This window comes from Oncorhynchus clarkii, chromosome 23 (genome assembly GCF_045791955.1).
Source record: "Oncorhynchus clarkii lewisi isolate Uvic-CL-2024 chromosome 23, UVic_Ocla_1.0, whole genome shotgun sequence".
Classification (NCBI taxonomy): Eukaryota; Metazoa; Chordata; class Actinopteri; order Salmoniformes; family Salmonidae; genus Oncorhynchus; species Oncorhynchus clarkii.
The window spans coordinates 10,684,978-10,709,678 of record NC_092169.1 but is presented as its reverse complement, the minus strand read 5'-3'; the positions used below and the strand labels follow the sequence as shown (position 1 = coordinate 10,709,678).

General features: G+C 45.2%; 1 protein-coding gene across 4 annotated transcripts in view; it reads right to left on the bottom strand.

Annotated features, from left to right (window-relative positions):
* LOC139381195 (bifunctional heparan sulfate N-deacetylase/N-sulfotransferase 2-like) overlaps positions 1 to 24,701 on the bottom strand; it is a 200,533-nt gene that overhangs the window by 15,765 nt on the left and 160,067 nt on the right. For 2 of the 4 annotated variants that reach the window (XM_071124623.1, XM_071124624.1), the window contains 5 exons: positions 19,907 to 19,957; positions 16,160 to 17,864; positions 4,546 to 4,633; positions 4,228 to 4,382; positions 2,394 to 2,579 (listed from right to left, as the gene is read on the bottom strand). In XM_071124623.1, the coding sequence (XP_070980724.1) occupies positions 2,394 to 2,579; positions 4,228 to 4,382; positions 4,546 to 4,633; positions 16,160 to 17,182 (1,452 nt within the window). In that variant the 5' untranslated portion in view covers positions 17,183 to 17,864; positions 19,907 to 19,957. Of the gene's footprint in view, positions 1 to 2,393; positions 2,580 to 4,227; positions 4,383 to 4,545; positions 4,634 to 16,159; positions 17,865 to 18,155; positions 18,365 to 19,906; positions 19,958 to 24,701 lie in introns of those variants that run through there. The other 2 variants (XM_071124627.1, XM_071124625.1) reach the window with 2 other exon arrangements.

Below are 24,701 nucleotides of genomic sequence, written 5' to 3'. Positions count from 1 at the left end.
TGCCAGTTGTTCAGAAAGTATTCAGACCCCTTCCCTTTTTCCACATGTTGTTACATTAGTCTTACTCTAAAATTTATTCAATATTTTTTTTCCTCGTCAATGTACACACAATACCCAATAATGACAAAGCGAAAACATGTTTAGACATTTTTGCTAATTAAAAAAGAAGAGAAAAAAAGGAAGTATTCAGACCCTTTGCTATGAGACTCGGAATTGAGCTCAAGTGCATCCTGTATCCATTGATCGTCCTTGAGATGTTTTTCAACCTGATTGGAGTCCACCTGTGGTAAATTCAATTGCTTGGACATCATTTGGAAAGGCACACACCTGTCTATATAAAGGTCCCACAGCTGACAGTGCAGGTCAGAGCAAAATCCAAGCCATGAGGTCAAAGGAATTGTCCGTAGAGCTCAGAGACAAGATTGTGTTGAGGCACAAATCTGGTTAAGGGTACCAAAAAATGTCTGCAGCATTGAAGGTCCCCAAGAACACAGTGGCCTCCATCATTCTTAAACAGAAGAAGTTTGGAACAACCAAGACTCTTCCTAGAGCTGGCCGCCTGGCCAAACTGAGCAATCGGGGGAGAAGTGCCTTGGTCAGGGAGGTGACCAAGAACCCGATGGTCACTCTGACAGAGCTCCAGAATTCCTCTGAGGAGAAGGTAGAACCTTTCCAGAAGGACAACCATCTCTGCTGCACTCCATCAATGATGTTTTTATGGTAGAGTGGCCAGACGGAAGCCACTCCTCAGTAAAAGGCACATGACAGCCTGCTTGGAGTTTGCCAGAAAGCACCTAAAGGATTGTCAGACCATGAGAAACAAGATTCTCTGATCAAATGAAACCAATACTGAACTCTTTGGCCTGAATGCCATGTCACATGTGGAGAAAACTTGGCACCCTCCCTACGGTGAAGCATGATGGTGGCAGCATGTTTTTCTGCAGCAGGGACTGGGAGACCAGTCAGGATCGAGGGAAAGATGAACAGAGCAAAGTACAGAAAGATCCTTGATGAAAACCTGCTCCAGAGTGCTCAGGATCTCAGACTGGGGTGAAGATTCACCTTCCAAACACTGCACACAGACAAGACAACGCAGGAGTGGCTTCGGGACAGGTCTCTGAATGTCCTTGAGTGGCCCAACCAGAGCCCGGACTTGAACCCAATCGAACATCTCTGGAGAGAACTGAAAAAAGCTGTGCAGTGACGCTCACCATCTAACCCGACAGCGCTTGAGAAGATCTGCAGAGAAGAATGGGAGAAACTCCCCAAATACAGGTGTGCCAAGCTTGTAGCGTCATCCCGAAGAAGACTCAAGGCTGTAATTGCTGCCAAAGGTGCTTCAACAAAGTACTGAGTAGAGGGTCTGAATACTTTTGTTAATGTGATATTTCCAGGTATTCCACACAAGGCTATACAGTTGCCTGACATTTTGTCATGCAAATAAGCTATGGCTAGCCAACATCAGACATTGGGAAAATGTGTGAAAATATCCAGTAGGCCAGCATCCCGGAGTCGCCTCTTCACTGTTGACGTTGAGACTGGTGTTTTGTGTGTACTATTTAATGAAGCTGCCAGTTGAGGACTTGTGAGGCATCTGTTTCTCTAATGTACTTGTCCTCTTGCTCAGAGCCAGTTTGCACTGTTCTGTGAAGGGAGTAGTACACAGCGTGGTACGAGATCTTCAGTTTCTTGGTAATTTCTCACATGGAATAGCCTTCATTTCTCAGAACAAGAATAGACTGATGAGTTTTAGAACAAAGTTAACACAACGTGGCATTGGAAGACAAGAGTGATGGTTGCTGAAAATGGGCCTCTGTATGCCTATGTAGATATTCCATAAAATAAATCTGCCATTTCCAGCTACAATAGTCATTTACAACATTAACAATGTCCACACTGTATTTCTGATCAATTTTATGGTATCTTAATGGACAAAAACAAGGACATTTCTAAGTGAGCCCAAACTTTTGAACGGTACTGTATATGTCACAGAGTTTGCCCCATGAGAGTGCACATGCACAGTTGTTGCCCATCTCCGCTGTTGTTTCAGTCGGCCACATAAAATAATTATCTAAAATAATCTTAATCATTTTAGGTGGAAAAGTACAAATTTCCTGTCTCAAAAGCAATGGTACTTTTGCTAAAAACAGCTCATTCGGCTATACGCTTTCATTAAAACAAAGAATTTTCTCAATGGCTTGTTGACTGACAACATAGCAGAGTTAGCAGTGCACAAAGATACGTCACGAGACTCATTCCAGTTCTAGACTGCAGGGAGAGAGCGGGAGAAGGCAAACTCAACCAAACTAATTTCAAGGTATGGAATCATTTGGGAAATGTGTGATTTTGGGTCAACTTCTCCTTCAATAAACTGATTGACTGCCATGACTGACCTGGATGCCATTGTGGATGAAGCCCCTGCGGTAGCGGGCTGGTCTGAGGTGAGGATACTCCTCTGTGCTGGTCACCTTGATGCCCCACACTGACTTCCAGGCCTCGTACAGCTGGCTGTGGACAGGGTAGACCCCCGAGTGGTGGGGGGCCACAGCATATCCCATGTCTGTAGGAATCCCATGCTCCTGGAGGGGAAGAGGGGGGTGGGGATAGATATGAGAGAGAGAAAGATGGATGTCAGAAGTGTCTAGGGACAGGAGGGACACCCAGAACAAATTGCAATAACAAACGTGATGAAATTGCCATTTTAATGATCATGAATGAGTCACAGTTTGCATCAAAACAAACACGCAGCAGAAAAAATAATGTGCAACTTCTCCACTGGAGGGCAACATAGCCCTGCTTGATCTACAAATCACTACACTGTAAAAAAGGCAACAGTCAGGAAGCTCAGCAGGAGCTTAAATTCTTTAGAGCAGGGATCTCCAACCATGTTCCTGGAGAGCTACCGTCCTGTAGGTTTTCATTCCAACCATAATCTAGCACACCTGATTCTAATAATTAGCTGGTTGATAAGATTAAATCAGGATATATACAACTGGGGTTGGAGCGAAAACCTACAGGAGGGTAGCTCTCCTGGAACAAAGTTTGAGAGCCCAGCTTTATAGACTAACACAAATACATCAAACTGAATGTATAGTGTGGTACCGTGGCACTGTGCCCCTCGCTGGCAGAACACAGAGTGCTGGGAATGCTTAAAGCTAGAATCCGCAGTTGCTACATAATTTTTTTACTTAAAAATTAATGATACCCATTGATTTTTGAAGAATATGACTTATAAAAGCCTCATGAGCTTAGTTCAACTGTTGTACCCCTACAGAACCCAGAATATATACTTGTCTGACACAACATTAATGTATACAAACACTGTACAATTTGGTTTGACATTCGATATCGCAATGGCACTCAAAACAACTATAAATTGTAGAAATTCCTACACAAATATTTAAAGCATTTAATGAAACAACTAAAAGATGTGCAACATGAAATTATTGTCCCATTTACATTGTGTAATTTATTTACGGTCCCTAACTAGACCCACAGAGTATACAAAGTCAAACCAACTTTGCAACTGTCGCACACAGGCCAGGTGAAGCTAATTGGCGAAAGAAGTTGGATGCTCATTAAGCCATGATGAAGGACCCACTACCCTCTCTCTCCCCCCTGACCACTCAGAGACACAGTCCATCACTGTCAGCCAGAAGGGCAGCTGTTTGGCAGTAGGGATTACTGAGAGGGGACGCTGCTGCTGGCTAGTATTCACCTCACACACACACCCGCTGACACCGTCTGCTCCCTGGGCCCAGGCCCCTGACTCCCAATGCCACTCACTACATCAACACACACAGCTGCCTTGGGGGCAGCATGCTTCTCACTACATCAATAAGGCAGCCTTGGGGGCATCTTTTGCACCAATGTCTGCGAGCCATGTTACTGTACATTAAGAATGGGCCTTATTGGACTTTTATTTGGCATATGGCCAAGTCCCCAGATTCTAACATACAAGCTGAAGCACAAGGATATTGGATGGTAGATATCATATATATATATTCATTCATTGTGCATATGAAATGACAGGTAATTGCTCACAAGGAAAAATCCACAACGGCCAGCATCCAGGAATTCAATTACCACTCACCATTTGGATTAACAAGGCCATAACTACATGCCTAACTACGATGTGCTGAGGATGAGCATACTGTATACACGGCATCTTACCAGAGAGAGCTATAGTATGATTATGATGCTTGGTGTCCATGGACGCACACTCACCTGGGCAAACAGCATGTTGAGCCTCATTTGCTCAGCCAGCACGCTGACGTTGTGGAACAGGTGGGGCTGCATGTGACTCCACATGTGGGGGAACCACCAGAACTCCTTCCTGTTTCTTAGCAGCATGTCATCTCCCCGGTCCTCCTCGTCTGTGCCTGGAGGGGTAGGGAAGAGAAAGGGAGCAGAGAGGGCGGGAGGAGGGGGAGAGAAGGAAATAATGGGTACAAAGTTTCTCAATGACACCATCAAACTCAGAATCTACAGTGACACTGTCTAGTACAGGGTATGTTTTGTTTTTTCACTTAGTGATGCCCTCACCTGTGTGATAGAACTTTCCAGAGAAGCCGAGGTTGAAGGTAAAATTGGGGACCAGCATTCGCAGCTTGTTTTGCGTTTTGAGCAAGGCCTGCAAACGAGGACATGACAAAAGGAATAGGATTTATAGTCACAATTGCAGTTATTAGCTTTAAAAACGATCATGTTGCTGACAAACTTAAAGGCCCAGAGCAGTCAAAAACATGATTTTCCTGTGTTTCATATATATTTCCACACAATGTCGGAATAACACTTTGAAATTGTAAAAATTATAATACCTAAGGCTATTTTGGTGACCGTATTACCGCCACACCAGCGGTCACGAGTCATGAAGGCAGTCAAATTCCACATGACCATTTAGTCACGGTAATTAGGATTCTCCAAGCTCTGATGCTGCTGATGCTAAAGCGTGGTGCTAAAGCTTAAAAGGGTGTGAACGATGCTGAATAGGTGTAGACAAAAAAAAGCTCTCCAGTAGGTGTACCAAAATATTCAAGGAACATTTTCTCAAAAGTGAGGTTACAAATGTATCAACTTTCAAAGCAGAATTACTTTCCCATTGTTCCTCAACTGTAGTATATGATATACCATTTTCTCAGTTTTTACTTTTATCCAATGGAAAAAAACACAAATTCAAATGTTGCTACATAAGACCGAATCGAGCCGGTCGGTCACAGATTAAATCAAGAATAGTTTGATAGGTGACAATATTAGCCTATTACTTACAGTGGGGCAAAAAGTACTTAGTCAGCCACCAATTGTGCAAGTTGTCCCACTTAAAAAGATGAGAGAGGCCTGTAATTTTCATCATAGGTACACTTCAACTATGACAGACAAAATGAAAAAAAAAAAAAATCCAGAAAATCACACTGTAGGATTTTTTATGAATTTATTTGCAAATTATGGTGGAAAATAAGTATTTGGTCAATAACAAAAGTTTATCTCAATACCCTTTGTTGGCAATGACAGAGGTCAAACATTTTCTGTAAGTCTTCACAAGGTTTTCACACACTGTTGCTGGTATTTTGGCAAAGTCTAACTGGCATACATAAACAGCGGGCGAGTTTCAAGTTTGGAAAAGATAATTATCACCAAAAAAAGCACCTTTATAATAAAAGCATTACATGCATAATCGCATTTGCGGTCACTTTTGATAATGGTGTTTTCCCACTAATGGAACATTCAAGGTTATAGCCTACTGCCGTGTGCACATTCCTGCGCTTATAATGTTAAGAAATAGCCTAATAGTTCATCAACATTTTAAGCTAACCGTTCAGAGCTGTTGAGTCAGCCACATGACATAAAACCATTTTTTTATGCTAGTGGTTGTATTAATTTGAGATCTATCACATCCCACAACTGTCCCAGACTATGTTTGGAATATTTATTTATAGCACAGAATAGGTCAACTTTTGTACTATGGGGGATAGTAGATTGACATAAGCTTGTGCTGTTCATTAGGCCTACTCATCTTGTTGGTTGACAAAAAGTAAACGTGGACCGTTCTTCCAATATCTTCAACATGCACCTCAGAAATGGATAAGAACGCGCGCAGTTGCATCCCTGATGTGTCTGTCTTCACTTGTAGCCTCTGAGGATAACCTGATCAGGTGATGGAGAGCCATGTGAGTGAGAGGTGCTTCGGAGTGCGCAGCACTCTGGGAGAAGGGCACAACGCAGCACTCGGGGCCAAGGGCACAACGGCCACTGGTCGCAAAAAACAGGGATTTCTTTTAGGGTTCATTACAGCCACACAAAATGGATGTTCCCGGGAAGTTGAGGCATTATCAAGTGCTTGTCAGATTGTGAATGAGAGACTGATGAAGTGTGTATAGCCTGCGCAAAAACAAAGCAGAGCTCATGCCTTTCAATCAACTTTTATCAAATCATCATTAGAGTCGCATCACGCAGCCTAACAATGTATTGAAAATCAAAACATATAGCCCATCGTTTGTAGGAACAACTAAAGTTACATTAATAACTTTAAATTAAGCAGATAGGAGTACATATTTATTTGTTAACTGCTCAACACAGAATAGCCGCAAGTGCGCAGTCCCTCAAATCATTTGGAAAAAAGATTCTTTCAATTCAGCTTAAATATAAAATAATGCCACAGAATTATATGGAAATCTTGTCTGCTAAATGAACTACTGTAGCCCACAGCCATTTGGTATAACAAGATCAGGACATAACATTCGGAAAGTATTTAAACCACTTGACTTTTTCCACATTGTTATGTTACAGCCTTATTCTAAAATGGATTAAATACAACATTTCCCTCATCAAGCTACATACAATACTCATAATGACGAAGGAAAGGTTTGTATAAATGTTTGTCAATTCATAAAAATAAAAAAAAACAGAAATACCTTATTGACATAAGTATTCAGAACCTCTGCTGTGAGACTCGAAATTGAGCTCAGGTGCATCCTGTTTCCATTGACCATCCTGAGATGTTTCTACAACTTGATTGAAGTCCACCTGAGGTAAATTCAATTGATTGGACATGATTTGGAAAGGCACACACCTGTCTATATAAGGCAAAAACCAAGCCATGAGGTCAAAGGAATAGTCCGTGGAGCTCCGAGACAGGATTGTGTCGAGATACATATCTGGGAAGGGTACCAACAAATGTCTGCAGCATTGAAGGTCCCCAAGAACACAGTGGACTCCATCATTCTTAAATGGAAGAGGTTCGGAACCACCAAGACTCTTCCCGGAGCTGGCCACCCCGCCAAACTGAGCAATTGGGGGAGAAGGGCCTTTGTCAGGGAGGTGACCAAGAACCTGATGTTCACTCTGACAGAGCTCCAGTGTTCCTCTGTGGAGATGGGAGAACCATCCAGAAGGACAACCATCTCTGCAGCATTCCACCAATTATGCCTTTATAATAGAGTGACCAGACTGAAGCCACCCCTCAGCAAAAAGGCACATGACAGCCCGCCTGGAGTTCGACAAAAGGTACCTAAAGGACTCTCAGACCATGAGAAACAAGATTCTCTGGTCTGATGAAACCAAGATTGAACTCTTTGGCCTGAATGCCAAGTGTCACGTCTGGATGAAACCTGGCACTATCCCTACGGTGAAGCATGGTGGTGGCAGCATCATGCTATGTGGATGTTTTTCAGCAGCAGGGACTGGGAGACTAGTCAGGATCGAGAGAAAGATTAACGGAGCAAAATACAGAGAGATCATTGACGAAAAAGCCCCAGAGCTCTCAGGACCTCAGACTGGGGAGAAGGTTCACCTTCCATAAGGACAACGACCCTAAGCACACAGCCAAGACAATGCAGGAGTGGCTTTGGGACAAGTCTCTGATTATCCTTGAGTGGCCAACCCGAGTACGGACTTGAAGTCGATCGAATGTCTCTGGAGAGATCTGAAAATAGCATCTCTCCCCATCCAACCTGACAGAGTTTGAGAGGATCTGCAGAGAAGAATTGGAGAAACTTGCCAAATACAGGTGTGTCTAGCTTGTAGCGTCATACCCAAGAAGACTCGAGTGCTTCAACAAAGTACTGAGTAAAGGGTCTGAATACTAATGTAAATGTGATATTTTTTTTAATACATTTGACAAATTCTAAAAATCTGTTTTTGCTTTGTCATCATATGTAGATTGATGAGGGGGAAAAAACTATTGAATCTATTTCAGAACAAGGCTGCAATGTAACAAAATGTGGAAAAAGTGAAGGGGTCTGAAAACTTTCCACTCTAAGGACAACTAAGAGTATGCTATTCTGTTCTTCTGAAATATACATTTTTTTCATATCATGTTTATTTAAATAATGGATTTATTGTGAAGGTGTAGGCTAAATTACATGGATTTATTAAACTTTTAAAAATGTAGACGTTCCAAAGGTTTGCATCAGTGGCTTGTAGGCTATGTGTGGAAGACAGGATAAGCAAAATATGCTTATATTAAACTTTTTGGGATAGGGGGCAGCATTTTCACTTTTGGATGAATAGCGTGCCCAGAGTAGTATTGGATAGAAAAGACTCTGAAGTTTCTAAAACTGTTTGAATGATGTCTGTACTCACAGAACTCATATGGCAGGTGAAAACCTGAGATAAATCCAACCAGGAAGTGGGACATCTGAGGTTTGTAGTTTTTCAAAGCTTGGCCTACCGAATACACATTGAGATATGGATAAAGTTGCACTTCCTATGGCTTCCACTAGATGTCAACCGTCTTTTGAAACTTGAATGAGCATTCTACTATAAAGGAGAGGCTCATGAGACCTCTGAGTCAGTGGTCTGGCAGAGAGCCTTGGTCTCATGACGCGCACTCCCGGCAGAGTTACCTCTCGTTCCAGTGCTTTTCTGAAGACAAAGGAATTCTCCAGTTGGAACATTATTGATGTTTTATGTTAAAAACATCCTAAAGATTGACTCCATACATCATTTGACATGTTTCTAAAGGACTGTACAGGAACTTTTCGAGTTTTTGTCTGGATGAAGTGCCTGCGCCTCATGAAGATGGATTACTGGGCTGAACACGCTAACAAGTGGCTATTTGGACATAAATGATGGAACTTTATGGAACAAATCAGTCATTTATTGTCGAACTGGGATTCCTGGGAGCGCCTTCTGATGAAGATCATCAAAGGTAAGTGAATATTTATGGTGTTGTTTCCAACTTTGATATTCCTCTGGCTGTTTCGGGTTCTGAGCGCTGTTCTCAGATTATGCTTTTTCCGTAAAGTTTTTTTGAAATCTGACACAGCGGTTGCATTAAGGAGAAGTCTATCTTTAATTCTGTGAATAACACTTGTATCTTTTATTATGAGTATTTCTGCAAAATCACTGGATGTTTTGGAATCAAAACATTACTGCACGTAAGGCGCCAATGTAAACTGAGATTTCTGGATATAAATATGCACATTATCGAACAAAACATACATGTATTATGTAATATGATGTCCTATGAGTGTCATCTGATGAAGATCATCAAAGGTTAGTGATTAATTTTATCTATATTTCTGCTTTTTGTGACCAATATCTTTGGCTGGAAAAATGGCTGTGTGTTTATTCAACTTGGCTATGACCTAACATAATCATATATTGTGCTTTAGCTGTAAAGCATTTTTAAAATCGGACACGATGGGTAGATTAACAAGATGTTTCTTTCATTTGCTGTATTGGACTTGTTAATGTGTGAAAGTGACATATTTCAAATTTTTTTTTTAGAATTTTTCCTTTTCAGCAGAATTTTGTCGAGGGGTTCCTGCGCTAGACAGTTATTTCAAATCAAATTTTATTTGACACATGCATCGAACTCAACGGTTGTAGAAATGACTGAAATGCTTACCTAAAAGCCCTTTAAGAAAATAGAGTTAAATAAACTAAAGTTAAAAAAAAATAGTTACAATGAAATATTAATAACGGGCCTATATACTGTCAACCGAGTCAATAAGCAGGGGTACAGGTTAGTTGACTAGGCATAGATAATAAACAGCGAGCAGTGTAAAAACAAAGGGGGGAGGGGGGGGGGGTTGTTGTCCTGGCACCACACTGCCAGCTTGTTGACCTCCTTCCCTATAGGCCGTCTCATCATTGTCGGTGATCAGGCTGTTGTGTCATCAGCAAACTTAATGAACGTTTTGGAGTCGTGCTTGGCCACAGTCGTGGGTGAACAGGAAGTCCAGGATCCAGTTGCAGAGGGAGGTGTTTAGTCCCAGGGTTCTTAGCTTAGTGATGAGCTTTGAGGGCACTATGGTGTTGAACGCTGAGCTATAGTCAATGAACAGCATTCTAACATAGGTGTTCCTTTTGTTCAGGTGGGAAAGCGCAGTGTGGCATGCGATTGGGATTGTGTCATTTGTAGATCTGTTGGGGTGGTATGTGAATTGAACTGGGTCTAGGCTAGGGTTTCCGGGACGATGGTGTTGATGTGAGCCATGACCAGCCTTTCAAAGCACTTCATGGCTACCGACGTGAGTGCTACAATGTGGTAGTCATTTTGGCAGTTTACCTTCACTCTCTTGGGCACAGGGACTATAGTGGTCTGCTTGAAACATGTAGGTATTACAGACTCGGTCAGGGAGAGGTTGAAAATTTCAGTGAAGACACTTGCCAGTTGGTCCGCGCATGCTTTGAGTACACGTCCTGGTAATATGTCTGAATGTTGACCTGTTTAAAGGTCTTGCTCACATCGGCTACAGAGAGTGTGATTACACAGTCGTCCGGAACAGCTTGTGCTCTCATGCATGCTTCAGTGTTGCTTGCCTCGAAGCGAGCATAAAAGGCATTTAGCCTGTCTGGTAGGCTCAAGTCACTGGGAAGCTCGCAGCTGGATTTCCCTTTGTAGTCCATAATAGTTTGCAAGCCCTGCCACATTCAACGAGCATCAGAGCCGGTGTAGTATTAATCAATCTTAGTCCTGTATTGACGCTTTGCCTGTTTGATGGTTCGTTTGAGGGCATAGTGGGATTTCTTATAAGCGTCCAGATTAGTGTCCCGCTCCTTGAAAGCGGCAGCTCTAGCCTTAAGCTCATTGCGGATGTTGCCTGTAATCCATGGCTTCTGGTTGGGATATGTACGTACAATCACTGCTTGACAATCACCGGCTGACAAAATTTTGTGACCGCCACAGCCCTAATAATACCCTTTTAGTGTAAGAGCTGTTTGAAAAGACTGCATGACATTGCAGCCTGTTTTGGCGGGATGATGCTTTGGCCTGCCAGGTGAGACCAAAAAGAAAGAGAGTTCCAAACCTCTAGCTAGTTTTCAGTTTTCCCCTTCCCACTCAGACCACGCCCAGACAGTCCTTGAGAAATCGGTCTTTGCTAAGAAGCTATTTTTGTTTGTTTTTGACTACTTTAATTGAAAACAATCACAGTAAGGTCCTTAATTGTTACCAGGAAATGATTTGATATTGAGACAAAAAACAGCTGCATTGGGCCTTTAACAACTAGATTGGATACAACAAAATGCAGATGCATCATAAAATTCTGAGTGGAAAGACAAGTAATAAATAAATAAAAATATCTGCTGTACCCATAAAGGGTAAAAAAAATGTGCACATGTTGGGTTATTGTAAAGATTTTAATGGGATTGCAAAGCAAACCCGCGGAGCCCTGGAGTCCTGTTCAACAAATTCCCCAAACCGTCACACTTTATCAGCTATATCAGATGACTACAGCAGCATCCTCACACAAATCACAGCATGGGGAAAGAGATTGCTGCTCTGCCTCCACATATCAACCCAGAGCTGCAGAGCTATGCACTTTACCTCCACTGTTCAAACCTCTGGGAGAGAGATAGCAGCTGTACCTGATAAGACCCAATCGCTGACTTATTTAAAGGGGTACTGATGTCCTTGAGCATGTGTGCATTCACTGTTTGTTTTCCTTGCAGATTAGGATGAGTGTGTGTGAGTGTTTGTGGGGTCTGTGTGTGTGTGTGGAAATATGATCCATGTCTCAGTATTAGCTGCCTAGGAGCACCTGAGGTTTGCTGACAGAGATATGTCTCCCCACAGACATCAAGACATAATTCATGTATGATGACAAGCGGCGATCAGAAACTGAACAGCAGCGTCTGATATCTTCTCCATCTCCTCCAGCACAACAACAACTGCTCCTCTTTTTCAAAAGTCCTTCAGTGTTTCTGAGGAGGACATGGGGGACTGAGAGAGGTGAAACTAAACAGGGGGATGAGGTAAGGGGCATTGTTCTGTGGGCACACAGACAGAACTTGGTGCCAGCCTGGAAAAGAAGAGTATAGGTAGGGAGAGCTGGGGTAAACAGAAGGGCAGATGGACAGAATGAGGGTGGGGTATAAGGGTTGGTCAGGAGGCCCTTGTCAGTCAGTCTCCACTGCAACTGATCTCCACCGTCTGTGTGTGCTTCTATTTCTTCTTCAGATCATTGACCTCAATATGCTTGAATTGTCTTGCGAAAAATCTAAAGACATTGTGAATTCCCCGGGCTGGCTAAAAACCTCACCCTGCAGTGATGATCTGACTTAAGCCTCTGGGCATTGGCTGACCCTACTTTAGACTGTCAACAGGACTCCCACCTGGCCTGCATAACAGGAGGATGATGAAAGGGGACATGGCCAAGGACAAACATCAGCAGCTGCCATTTACCATATGGGCAGAGAAATAGAAATGCTTATTTAAGATGCTAAGGTGAGAGAGTACCCATCCAACTGGAGTGAATATGGAAGCACTCCAAGTGCACTGTATGTAAATTCAACCATCTAAAGCAAATAGAGTATCGCTGACGTTACATCGAAGGAGTCAACCATATCAAATGCACCATGGAAAAGTGAACAGGGGTATGCGTGTATGGGAAATCAGCTTTAGTGTTTAGGAGTCTGAGGCTGCACCCCCAGAGTGAGAATAGACGAGATTAGTGGTCCATTAAGGCATCAGCATGCTTCAGTTCAGTTGGTGGCTAGCCGAACGAGTGATGGGCAAATCGAATGAGTGTGCAGGCATGCATTTTTTTTTACATTTTTGTTTAAGGGTGGATCAGCTTAATATTGCGGAAAGAATGTTGCTTCCAATGTAATTGTCTGCATCATTTCCAATCCCCCATATCTTTTTGGTAAATATATATATCCATACACGCATGCATACATATACACATAAATACATACACATTCCTATATAGACATACATACTTTAAAAAAAAGAATATACCTTTATTATTATTCCCCGCAAACCCTACCGCCGATCCTCCAATTGGAGTAAACTAATAAACACTTCTGCTTTTACCTTCAAATTATACATCTTATACACATTTTACAGACACAGTCTACTTTACAATAGTTCTCTCTTGTTTGTTCGCGCAATTTTAAATCCAACTAAGATGTTTGGTGCAGTATTTCTAAATGAAAAAATTTGCCTGAAAATGAGTCATCTCACGGTGAATGACAACAAAGACTTTACTGAAGAACTCCCATTGTTGACCAATCACTGACGAAGGGGCATAGACTTCGGGTAACGACTTCAGCTTGCCTCAAGACAAAAAATGTGACCAAACAATCCCCCCCCCCAAAAGTCCCAAACAAACAAAAACGTCGCAAAATGTCATCATAATATATGTTTCGGCTGGGAAGCATGCGGACACCTTTAGCCATGCCTTGTTTATGCCCTGCTACTCGCCTCACAACTGCTTGAGGTGGTTAAAGCTGCTTTGTTGAACAGGAGGCAGTGCAGGAAGGCAACACAGCAGTAATTAAACTATAGTCTGCATGGCAACAGCCACAACATTTTACACCATGTCAGGACAGGTGGAAGAAACCTGACCAAAATCTATGAGCTAGAGCTGTCCCGGTCAACTGTAAGTGCTGTTATTGTGAAGTGGAAACGTCTAGGAGCAACAATGGCTCAGCTGCGAAGTGGTAGGCTACACAAGCTCACAGAACAGGACTGCCAAGTTCTGTAGCGGGTAAAATTTGTCTGTCCTCGGTTGCAATACTCACTATGAGTTCCAAACTGCCTCTGGAAGCAACGTCAGCACAATAACTGCTCATTAGGAGCTTCATGAAATGGGTTTTCATGGCTGTCCAGCAGCACACAAGCCTAAAATCACCATGTGCAATGCCAAGCGTCGGCTGGAGTGGTGTAAAGCTCGCAGCCATTGGACACTGGCGCAGTGGAAACGCGTCTGACGGACAAATCTGAGTTCGGTGGATGCCAGGAAAAAGCCACCTGTCCCAATGCATAGCGGCAACTGTAAAGTTTTGTGGGGGAAGAATAATGGTCTAGGGCTGTTTTTCATGGTTTGGGCTAGGCCCCTTAGTGCCAATGAAGGGAAACCTTAACGCTACAGCATACAATGACATTTCAGACGATTATGTGCTTCCAACTATGTGGCAACAGTTTGTGGGCCTTCCCCCTTTCCTGTTTCAGCTTGACAATGCCCCCGTGCACAAAGCGAGGTAGGTACAGAAATGGTTTATCAAGATTGATGTGGAAGAACTTGACTGGCCTGCACAAGAGCCCTAACCTCAACCCCATCAAACACCTTTGGGATGAATTGGAAAGCCAACTGGAAGCCAGGCCTACTGCCCAAAATCAGTGCCCGATCTCACTAATGCTCTTGTGACTGAATGGAAGCAATCCCAGCAGCAATGTTCCAACATCTAGTGGAAAGCCTTCCCAGAAGAGTGTTATAATGGCAAAGGGGGGACCAACTCCATATTAATGCTCATGATTTTGAAATGGGAAGTTCGACAAGCTGGTGTCCACATACTTTTGGTCATGTGGTATAACTCTCTGGATCAATATGCTGGGGTGAAAATGTTATTTGGATAGACATCAAATATATTTCAGCATCTTTAACACATTAGAAAGTGGTAAGTGGTTCCATTGACTTGATGCTCGAGAGACCATGTTGGCCCATTCTTTTCAGAGAGGACCACTTCTGTTCAGAAGATTGAGGTGAGCAAAATCAATGGGCCATTCTTCCGACTACACTACCTTGGCTGTTCTATTCTGTGCTCCACAATTAATCCATATATACACGTAATGTAATGTTGCTTTTTCCATTTAGAGAATGGCCTCAAAAGCATGTACCTGACTCGGCTGCCTGAGACGTCAATGGTCTATTAGTCATACAATTTCCACAGGAGCAATTAAGCAGAAATGTCTAACCGGTGGTGTGATAACTAAACACAGCGGCGGTGCCAACAGTACATTTCTCCTTCCATATGCCCTTTTTATGCAACTGCCTGGTACCAACCTTGTCAGGTTTAGTTGATGACTAGGCTCATTAACTGGCTGAACGACTCTTGGTTGCCCTGCACCTCCCCACCCCCTTACCACTCGTGGGGAAGGAGACACGCTTGGAGTGAGCAGGTCTCTTTTTACTGAAGCGACAAGTTTGCCCCCTTGTACCGTCCCCCATTACACTCTAAACTGCATCCCTGTTATCAGTGCTAAAGCCTAATTAATACTCCTATTATTTCCCATTAATTGTGTTAATTTAGTTTGATGCATTTGGCAGAGTGGCCCTCCAGGCAACATGGCTCGTATTTTTGCACCACAAACTGCTGACGTGGGTTAAATGTGTTCAACAGCTATATAGAGCGGCGAGAAAACCCATTAAGAGTGCTGTGACGTACTGGAGACTCTCACACATCTGTTTTTGTCACTTCAAACAAGATTTTGTTCAAGACTGGAAAAGCCTTAACGTCGTCCAGTGGAGGTTTTTCTCAAAGTGAAGAGAACACACGCAAATCTATTTGACACAGTAGCATACTAACAACCAGATACTAGACTAATGGCAGAAGAGACAGATCCTGTTGCGATTCATCCTAATAAACGCTAGCCTTTATTTGGCCTTGCCTTAGAAGCAAGTCACACCTTACGGAGAATGGCAATGGAAATCAATATGTTCAACCCACGGTGCGAGGAGTAGGAAAGACACACTTTCTTAAAATAATCAAAGGGTGCTTTAACAGAAACATCTACACTTGATAAGGTGACAGACTGAAATAATCTTCCCTTTTGGAATATTCTGTGTTTCTGCGTTATTAATAATCTTTACACAATCTTAATTACCACTGACAGTGAACCTAGGCAAATCAACTGAGCCTCACATACAGGCCTACCGTGAGAGCAGAGAGGGAGAGTGTGAGAGAAAGAAAGACCAAGTGAACCCACCTCTACGTCGGTCACCTTCATGCGGGTGCCCTCCTTGCCCACGAAGATGTCGTCCACGTCCACCAGCAGGTGGCGCTCCAGCGAGAGGCAGAGCCGCTTGCCCGTCAGGTAGGCGATGGCGTCCACAAACACCAGCTTGTGCAACCAGTAGGACAGGTTGTTTCCAAACAAGACCCTCTGGATGCCGTCGTGAAGCCCCAGGTCCTGGACCACGGTGGAGTGCATAGCCCTGAGTGGCCCCAGGTGGGTCAGGGCGTCAGAGGACTTGGTGCTGGCCAGGAGGACAGGCTCGTAGGTGGAGTGGTTGGACTGGAACACAGTCCAGTCGTCCCCGGGCAGGGGGCCCTGCTCCACCTCATTAGGTCTGGTGATGTAAAGCAGAGGGGCATTGGGGTTGATTCGGTAGTCCCTCAGGCCCAGGTGGGAGTGCAGAAAGAGAGGGAAGCCCTTGAGTTGGGCGCTGAGCAGCGAGTTCTCATTGGCCTTGAAGAAGCCGATGATGCCTACACTGTACTCCACGCAGTACTTGTCCAGCAGATCGCGGTTCCAGGCGTCCAGGTTGACGTACTTCAGCAAGTTCTCGTAGATAACGAGGGCGTATCGGCCACGGTTGCGCTCAGTCAGCGTGGGCATGTCTCCCTTCCCCGGGGCGATCTCGGTGCGGTAGCGGAAGCGGCTGGACTCCAGGATGGCCACGATCTCCTGGCCCAGCTGAGAGTAGATGCTCTCTACAAACACCAGCACCACCGGATCCGTACGAGAGTTGTCCATGGCCTTCACCTGGCGCAGTCGACCTGAGCGAGGCAGGAAGAGGGGCGCCCGCTGCCCCCCTCCCACAGCCACCGGCACCCCCCCGCAGTCACTGAAGGGCAGCGGGGGTGCCTCCTTGATCTTGGGGCTGTTGCTGACGTAGTAGGCCAAGAAGGCCATGGAGAGGAGGCAGAAGACGATGAGCGCCAGGATGAGGCGATGGAGCTCCAGTTGCCTGACGCCCCGCACCAGCTTCCACAGGCTGGCCACCATAGCCGCAGCACGACAGGGGCAGAGCAGAAGGCAGTGTCGGGGACGAACAGCAGCGTGGCACAGCAGCGGGCAGGGACACAAGAAGAGGAGGAGGTGGAGGGTTGAGCTCCAGACACTGGCACCAAGCTGTGCTGAGGAATAGCCATTTACGCTAGGTCACCATGGCCCCCATAGCCCATGACTCTCCGTCTGGGGCCCTGCTCGTCGCTCCACCTCTCTGTATGCAGGACAAGATGCCTGCCTGGCTGGCTGCTCTGACCGTCTGCGCTGGACTTAGGGCTCCCTCTACACTCTCCTCCCTCTCTCTCTCTTTCTCCCAGGCTCGCCCGTCCGCAGCTCTGCTACCGAAGAGGATTGGGTTTCTCTCTCTGTGTGTTCCTCACACTCCTCCTCCTCCGCTCGCTCCCCTCCTCTAGGCGGATCTCTCTCCTTTCTCCGTCACTGAACACCACACCACTCCCTTGTACACATGTAAACACGGCCGTTATCAGGAGACACTGGTTGTATCTCGACCCTATCGTGGGTGTGTAGCTCCTGCTCTCAGGTTCTGTGTGTGTGTGGCTGTACGTTATGTTCAGCAGCTTCTCGGCTGGGGGCCGGTTGGGGCTGGGGCGCACCCTGAACACTGCCCCCTGTGGAGGCCCAGCCTGCTCATCTTGGGGGCGGCAGAGGGAGAAAAAGCCTGAAGGAGGGGCAGAATGTGAGAGAGAAGAGAGAGAGAGAAAGTAGGGTTAGTGCACATCAGATCACACCATGTTCTCGTATCCAAAATGTGTCCTCAGGATAATGTCTTTCTCATGACAACGCAAAACTGAAACAGAAGGAAAAGTGGTGAAGCAGGGTCAACAAAGACAGCAATTCAATTAAAAGTACAAATACATGTTAACTTGACATTGATAGACAAAAATAATTTGTTTGCACTTTCAAAAACTGCTCAGCTAACAGCATAATAAATCAAAGGCAGCTATAAAACCTTAAGAGTGTAACTTCCTGTCAGACTGAGTTGTTCCCAGTGGGTACACGTCGTCTGTTTGCTGACAGTGGCACAAAACCCTACGTCTTCAGAGAACAAGTCAGAACATGAGGCAGGGTCAGTTTACTGATCATCTGATTTCATGATGCTTCCATATGGCCTAAAAATTGCAGCCTCGTGAATTTCCCACCATGTCCCCCCCCCCAACTCAAAACCAGGCCATCTCCGAAGCCCTGTGTCATGAACACATTTTCTCATGAAGCCCAAAATAGCCACGGCAGAACCTGAACCAGAACCTCCTCCCGCACTCTCTTCCTCCACAAAGATAGCGTTACAGGTGTGAAAGGAAAACTCTGACCTTAAACGTGAATGATTATATGGCTGTGTGGGTGGGTGGCTGAGGGTGTTCACAATCTCAAAAGTGGGCCAATGCTGCACAGCACAATATTTTGTTTACGATTGCAGCCGGTCGAACACAGACGCAGGTGCACAGTGGTAGCTCCGGGGGGGTCAGGGAACTCAATGCCGCGAGAGCTGCTCACTGTCAGTGTGTTAGCAAACTGGGAAATATCTCCAGAACAACACCTGCCTTAAACGGGAGCCACCAGAAATTTAAGGCATTCCACCTGCAGTGGGCTGGGTTGATTCCACTGAGACCAGGTTACGAAACTAGCTCACGCAAATCCATACATCAGCAGTGAAAGGGTGTCTCAGTCCCTGCAGACTGGCTGGATCATTTATCACTGTGGGGGGACTGGAAGAAGCCAACATGGCGCTACAGTGCAAATACAAATATGTGGTTAACTGCAAAGAGCAAAACAAGTAGCCCATATCAGTTCGTTATTAACAAAAAAAACAGACATCGAGTCTGAAGCCAAGACAGACTCTCACAGCCCTGCATTATAAACAGGATGCTGCAATCTATCAAAGTTTCCCTGACATGATCAATGTCATCCACCATGCCCCTACGCAACATTCCCTGGGCAAGCACTTAAAAGATCATTTTTCTCTCAGAAGTGCCAACTAAGCCTTGGCTTTAACAAAGGCACCTTGACCGAGAGAAACAAAGACGGAGTAAAACACAAAGGAAGATGAACACACAGACAGCAAGAGAGATCCAGAATGGACAATGAGGAGTGACAAAGAAAAAGGTAAGCAAGAACTTGAGGAAGGAGAGAGAAAGATCTTGACAGAGACCCTCCCGACTATAATGTAACAAGAGAAACCCTCATGGTGCTTCCGCTCTGAACCCCCCGCATCCCCCAACCCTCCGCCCCCGACACAGAACCTCTGAGACGTGGCGCTCTGGAGCGGACCTCCCTCCCTCAACGCAGACACAACCCATCACCCTCAGTGGGGGGGGGGGGGGGCATCCTGAAACAGGAACCTGCTCTATTTTTAGCCTGAGAACAGCCTCACCTCGCTGACCACTTCCCCTCCAACTGGCTGCAGGGAGACAAATCACAACAACACAGGGTCCTCCTCCTCCTCCTCCCACAGGGGCACAGAAACTGGGTGAGGAGGCGGCACTGGGTTGGGTGGGCTATCGAAGGGAACGATGGGTCAGCGTCACCTTGTCCTCTGAAGTAATGTTTTTTTTTTTTTTTTACTACTGAGTTGGTGGTCATACCTGGAAAAGAATGGAGGTGGGGTAATAGCGACTAGGGTAAGTATCTGACTGAGACTGGGGGGTAAACAGAGGTGGTAGGTTTGAGGTGGTGTTATGACAGGAGGAAGCAGAGAGGTCTCACCTGAAAAAAGGTGTGTGTGTCTTATCTAACGAGGTTGGTCAGGCAGGAAACCTGTGAGGGAGAGAGCAGAAAGAAAGAACATGAGAATGCAGTGCTGAGATTTCCCCATCTAAAGAGTGGGTGTTCAGTGTATTTTCTATCTACATGGCGTCCAGTCATCCTCCCAGCCACACAGACAAGCCTTCGGGTAAGAGAGAGAAAAACAGAAAGAGACAGAGCGTTTGACCCTGAACACAACCATGAGTCCCACAGGGCTCCCAGTGAATTTGACAGATTTTACAGCTGACATTTAAGACAGAAACCGGCCCCAAGAGCAGGTCCAGGACGGTTAAGCCCAACGATGTGGGGGAGAGGAGAGGGAAATGAGCTGGTCACTGACCATTTCACACCAAGGCCAAACTGATTCATTGAGCTTCCTGCTCCACTCCTCCTTATATACACTGCTCAAAAAAATAAAGGGAACACTTAAACAACACAATGTAACTCCAAGTCAATCACACTTCTGTGAAATCAAACTGTCCACTTAGAAAGCAACACTGATTGACAATACATTTCACATGCTGTTGTGCAAATGGAAGACACAACAGGTGGAAATTATAGGCAATTAGCAAGACACCCCCAATAAAGGAGTGGTTCTGCAGGTGGTGACCACAGACCACTTCTCAGTTCCTATGCTTCCTGGCTGATGTTTTGGTCACTTTTGAATGCTGGCGGTGCTTTCACTCTAGTGGTAGCATGAGACGGAGTCTACAACCCACACAAGTGGCTCAGGTAGTGCAGCTCATCCAGGATGGCACATCAATGCGAGCTGTGGCAAGAAGGTTTGCTGTGTCTGTCAGCGTAGTGTCCAGAGCATGGAGGCGCTACCAGGAGACAGGCCAGTACATCAGGAGATGTGGAGGAGGCCGTAGGAGGGCAACAACCCAGCAGCAGGACTGCTACCTCCGCCTTTGTGCAAGGAGGAGCAGGGTCAGTCATGGGTGCATTTCTTTGGGGGGCCTCACAGCCCTCCATGTGCTCGCCAGAGGTAGCCTGACTGCCATTAGGTACCGAGATGAGATCCTCAGACCCCTTGTGAGACCATATGCTGGTGCGGTTGGCCCTGGGTTCCTCCTAATGCAAGACCTCATGTGTCTGGAGTGTGTCAGCAGTTCCTGCAAGAGGAAGGCATTGATGCTATGGACTGGCCTGCCCGTTCCCCAGACCTGAATCCAATTGAGCACATCTGGGACATCATGTCTCGCTCCATCCACCAACGCCACGTTGCACCACAGACTGTCCAGGAGTTGGTGGATGCTTTAGTCCAGGTCTGGGAGGAGATCCTTCAGGAGACCATCCGCCACCTCATCAGGAGCATGCCCAGGCGTTGTCTCGGGAGGTCATACAGGCACGTGGAGGCCACACACACTACTGAGCCTCATTTTGACTTGTTTTAAGGACATTACATCAAAGTTGGATCAGCCTGTAGTGTGGTTTTCCACTTTGATTTGGAGTGTGACTCCGAATCCAGACCTCCATTGATAATTTTTGTGTGATTTTGTTGTCAGCACATTCAACTATGTAAAGAAAAAAGTATTTAATAAGAATATTTAATTCATTCAGATCTAGGATGTGTTATTTTAGTGTTCCCTTTATTTTTTTGAGCAGTGTAGTTTATAGAGAGCGCTCCCTTCCAGCTGCCTCCTGTCAGTAGCAGTGGCCCGGGGCTATCGCCCTGAGCAGCTTATAAAGCCTAAATGCTGAGGCTGCTGACGGCTGGAGGAGCAGGCTTGAACCGTATTAGGTCCTCCTCCTCACCCCGGGCTCGTCTGGCTCACACTGGGGAGGGAGGACTAAACCACAGAGAGAAGGAGTGACTCCGACTACTAATCCCACAGACCCCACCCTGCTGCAGACTGGATCAGCAGACACAAACAGGGCAGCAGGTGGGAGCTGGGGAGGTATGTGTGTGTGTGTGTGTGTGGGGCGAGGTTCTCTCTCAAAGGTGTGTGAAAGAGAGATAAAGTACGCAAGAGAGTATATTGGGCATCAAAAACAAACTGAACAAGCTCATCCTGAATGAGTGCCGATCTGGAACATAAAGCCCACAGAGAGATTTTTCCTAGAAAAAAGGTAAGCATTTCTCTTTCAAACCCTCTCCTTATTTTACTGCATCCTGACTATAGAAGCGCTACAGTATATAGAACGGCATGCAGATAAAGAGTGGAAATGACGGGACTCTGACGACCTCTATCACAGGACCAGATGGGTTCCTGGGTTGGAAAGTCCCTGATTATACTTCAAATCACACAGAGCATTACATACTAAACTATCCATATGCCGGACAGATGCCCTGTTATTAATTCTGGTAGTTTAAATTATTGATGTATTTTCTTTACACTCAGAAGAGAGCAGCCATGTGTTTTTAAATGAGGCAAGATAACACAGGGAAGCAGAGGGCAGAGGGAATGACAGATCAGACGATAACAGAGGTTATTCGATCTAGAGAAGATTTAAGAATGCTGCAAGATTGTATGATAGTGAATAAGGCTCCAGTCTATGTAAGCACACACACACACACACAAACACCATTGCAGTCCTACACCTGGGTTTGCTCTTACGAGCGTCTCTATTAAGGACCAGCATGCATCCTGTCCACACCATTCGACTGACCCCTGACCTGAGACTACGGTATACCAGAGGGCCTGGTGGGAGGCCGCTGTTTCTACTGGTGCCTCACATTCCACAGATCCATCCAGGCAAGATGATGAGGGGTTGACCTAAGACACAGGTCTAGGATCAGATTACCCTACCCTAATAACTTTAACCATACGCAATACTTACATCATTGTCTAGTGGCAACAACTTCATCCTACCAAGTCAGTACATTCAATGCAGGAACCCACCGGTAGGGGGAGATAGGCCCACAGTAACACAATGACTGGGCTCCTTTGAAGGCAACAGGAGAGAAGGGCAGGGGACTGTTATGTCACCCCAGGGGTGTCTTATTTATTCACTCACAGGTGCACTGCCTCATGGTCAGTATAACCTATGACTTATCCATCCAACACTTACAAAGAGCCTGACTGGAAACCCTGATAAATGGGGTCAAAAAAGCAAAGCCTCAAATTGCATTTTGTGAGGGCCAATGGCAAGACTGAGAACAATAGACTTAAAATGCTGCTCTTGGAGATCCATGTTAAAAAAATTAAATACTTTAAGTGGAGGTTACCATGAATATGTATCTCCTAAATAAGGCATAGGGTCAGATTAGGGTACATGGCTGGCCTGAATTGAATCGGATAAATTGAGAGAAACTGTATATGTGCGTGTAATTCACCTAGCCGAAAGGATGGATCGAGAAGCCTGCTGTGTTGATCAGATGCATGTCCATCTACTGGAATATCAAGAGGGACGAGAACCACTGTGTTTGCTCTGTGAACCAAAAAGCAGACGGAACAAAGGGAAGAAAGGAAAACATGAAGTCCTCCCCCTCTTCAACCCTCCTCTGTTCGGACCCCGGGGTCATGCACCCAAAAGCCCAATCAGAGGAATGCTGACCATCAAATTCCGGGAGGAAATGCCCTCCCTCCCTCTCTCCATCCATCCACCCCCCTAAGGGGTTCCAACAGAACAGCACGCCCGGTAGACTGTGAGCAGCGCTGACACCTAACATGAAACAAGCAGGCAGGAGGGTTGGTTGTATTTCTCTGCACGTTTGTTCCTTGTTGTTGAGTGATCTTGGAATAAGGTTGTTCAGCAACGATGAGAGCGACAGATCTGCCGGTTTTCCCCAGTGTTACATGAAAGCTGAACTCTGTGTGTTTGTTTAGCAGGTTATGAATTTGTATGAGGGTCGATAGAAGAGCTCTCTCCTCTCTCATACCGCAGGACTATAATGGAGTGTTCTGGACTCAGATAAGTCCCTCTCTTCATTCGTTTTCTCCTTCGTTGCCATGGAGTTTGTCTGGCTTCAAACACTGTGGATATCTTCTCTTTAGCTGGAGGCCAGGCACGGAGTCTATGGTAATAGATAGATTAGAACATACTCGTCTATATATTTTTTTATAATCGTATAAACTTCGGGCATTAAAACTGGGCCGGTTTCCCAGATACAGATTAAAACTAGTCCTGGACTTAAAGTCAATTACAATGTAGATTCGCCATTGAGAATGCTTTTTAGTTTGCGACTAGGCTTTATCCGTGTCTGGGAAACCGGCCCCAAGGGTGCCACAAAGTCCATGAAAGCAAAACAATGTGGTAATCTATGGTATTTTAAATAGTACCTATCACTTGAGTTGACCATAACCCTCAGCTAATGTTCAACTACAACACGTTCACAATTGAGTGTAGTAATAAAACAGCAAAGGTCAACATCTAAAGGAAATGATAGTTAATAGATGGAGCTCATAGAAAAACCATGAACAATGATCCAACCATTCTGATCATTATCTCTTCCTGACTAGTAACACTCTATTGGAGTTATGAGTAGATCATAACATGGACTGCTATGTGAGCCAGCACCGACTGATAGAAACTCAGCAAAAAAATAAACGTCCTCTCACTGTCAACTGCGTAAATATTTGCATGAACATATTAAGATTCAACAACTGAGACATAAACTGAACAAGTTCCACAGACATGTGACTAATTGAAATAGAATAATGTGTCCCTGAAAAAAGGTGAGGTCAAAATTACAAAAATAACAGTCAGTATTTGGTGTGGCCACCAGCTGCATGAAGTACTGCAGTGCATCTCCTCCTCATGGGCTGCAACAGATTTGCCAGTTCCTGCAGGAAGGGTACCACATGAGGGA